At 40.7% G+C, this 2496-nt stretch overlaps 1 protein-coding gene across 1 annotated transcript; it reads left to right on the top strand.

Moving 5' to 3' along the window:
• The first annotated feature begins 221 nt into the window (after window positions 1-221).
• On the top strand, window positions 222-2496 carry LOC111789659 (peptide methionine sulfoxide reductase B5-like). Its single transcript, XM_023670299.1, has 3 exons — window positions 222-494; window positions 1904-2060; window positions 2164-2496. Exons 1-3 carry the CDS (start codon window positions 391-393, stop codon window positions 2320-2322), a joined length of 420 nt encoding a protein of 139 aa, XP_023526067.1. The 5' UTR covers window positions 222-390; the 3' UTR covers window positions 2323-2496.

Genomic DNA, 2496 nt, shown 5'->3' with positions numbered 1-2496 from the left:
TTGTCTTTAATTTTATGACGAAATATGTTATTTTACAAATTGTGGATAAATAAAACTTATAAATTTTTTTTGAAAATGGAATCCAAAAATAGAGGATTAGATTGAGTTGCGAAAAATTTTAGGATTGAGTTAGGTTACCATCCAACCAAGGGTTGGTGGGGTAAAAAATAATTCCGCAATCCCGACCATATACACTCCCCCTCCACAGATGGAAGTAAGGAAAATAAAAAATGAAAAAATCCCGACCCTCGGTTTCCCCGCGAGAAAGTTCTCTCTTAAAAGATGAAGCCACTTCATTATTCACCGTCTCACTGACTAGTTGCTCGTCCATCGCCCGAGGAAGGAGACGGAGCATCCCGATCGACGGCCGCAATTCTGGTAAACAGTTTCATGGCTGCCCCATCAGCACCAAATTCGGTTCAGAAATCGGAGGAAGAGTGGCGGGTTATACTCTCTCCGGAGCAGTTTCGCATTCTTCGCCAGAAAGGAACTGAGTAATTATGATAACTCTTGTTGTATTGATTCCTGCTTCTCGCGTAGTCTTTTTTGTTGGTTTGATTGGTTGAATTGATCGGTTTCGTTTATATAATCAACGGTGATTCGGGCACTGGGTTTGGTTGAATTTCGAAACTGATGTTCTAAGAGATGCATCGAACCGTATTTTCTACTGTTTTTTTTTTTTATCGTTTTTGTTTCAGTGGTTGTTGGCTTTTTGGGCTTGTTCTGAACATGCTTCACCTATGATTTTGTGTGCTAAATGGTGATTTCTTGTCAGTTTGTCTTGTTTATACTGGAAGTCTGGTCCATTGTTTCGTGAAGTTGTTGGAAAATGTCAGTAATAGCAGTAGTAATAGCATTATCAATAGGTATTTTCTAGTTTTGACATTTTGTTGCAGAAGAAGAACTTATTTAGCTGCACTGATGACGACAACATGTGTCAGTACAATTCTAAAACAGCCCTCTTTGTTCAATGCATCAATCCAATCCGAGACACCTTTTTGTAAGATCCCACATTAGTTGGGGAAGAGAACGAATCATTTTTTATAAGGGTGTGAAAACTTCTCTCGGTAGCCCGAAAGGGAAAACCCAAAGAGGACAATATTTGTTAACGATGGACTTGGGCTGTTACAAATGGTATCAGAGCCAGACACCGTGCGATGTGCTAGCGAGGAGACTGAACTTCAAAAGGGGGTGGACATGAGGCGATGTGCCAGCAACGATGTTGGACCCTGAAGGGTGTGAATTGAGGGGTCCCACATCGATTGGAGAAGGGAACGAGTACCAGCAAGGACACTGGGCTCCAGGGAGGGAGGGGAGGGGGGGTGGATTGTAAGATCTCACATCGGTTGGGGAAGAGAACGAAACATTCTTTATAAGGGTGTGGAAACGTCTCCCTAGCAGACGCGTTTTAAAAACCTTGAGGGGAAGCCTGAAAGGGAAAGCCCAAAAAAGATAATATCTGCTAGCGATGGACTTGAGATGTTATATTCTCACTTGAGGTTGGGAGGTTGTGGTTGTGAAATCTCAAAGGGTCATTTTCTTTTTACAAAGGCCACAACCCAAAATTTAATTCAGACATGCCTTAACAAAGATTTACCATATGCAGGGTAGGAACTGATTATCCAAGCTACATATGAAATAAAACAAGTTTTCAATGTTTAATTTTGTATTGCATATTAATTTTGATTCAAATTGTGATCCTAGCCATATTGATCATCTTGAATTCCAAGTATCTTTGGCTACATTACTTGATCTTTGTGCATCATAATTCAGTCTTCAAGCCCGCCCGAGTAGAGCTTATTTAGCTGTGTTGTGTACTTGTGGTTGATTCTTTTGAATTTTATGTAGTTTTCATGGTTCTTTTAGTTGTTGATCACAATATCTAGAAGTCGATGATATGCAGGCTTCGAGGCACTGGGAAATATGACAAGTTTTATGAAGAAGGAATATACAACTGTGCTGGCTGTGGAACCCCACTTTACAAGTCCAGCACCAAATTCAATTCTGGCTGTGGCTGGCCTGCTTTCTTTGAGGGCTTTCCTGGAGCAATCAATCGTTTTGTGAGTTACCTCTTTACATCACTGTCTTTCTCTTTCTGAAGTACATGGGTCAGTTTACATTATTGTTGTATACTGCAATTTGATTGACTGTAAATAATTTCAGCCCGACCCTGATGGAAGGCGAACTGAAATAACTTGTGCTGCATGTGGGGGGCATTTGGGTCACGTTTTTAAAGGCGAGGGATTCGGGACACCTACAGATGAACGCCATTGTGTCAACAGCATTTCGGTCAAGTTCGCTCCTGCTAATGCTTCACAGTGAAGCCTTTCAGAGGTATTCCTAAGCTCGGTGTGTATTGTAGAATTGCTTTGGCAAAGATTGATATGTTCAGCATGACGCTGCTAATAAAGATGTAAACCTAAGTATGGGTATTGTTATATGATGACCACATCTGAAACTTATTTATAAGTTCTACTAGTCTTCTGAAATGGTTAA

This window comes from Cucurbita pepo, chromosome LG03 (genome assembly GCF_002806865.2).
Source record: "Cucurbita pepo subsp. pepo cultivar mu-cu-16 chromosome LG03, ASM280686v2, whole genome shotgun sequence".
NCBI classification, from domain to species: Eukaryota; Viridiplantae; Streptophyta; class Magnoliopsida; order Cucurbitales; family Cucurbitaceae; genus Cucurbita; species Cucurbita pepo.
This window is presented reverse-complemented; position numbering and strand designations above follow the sequence as displayed.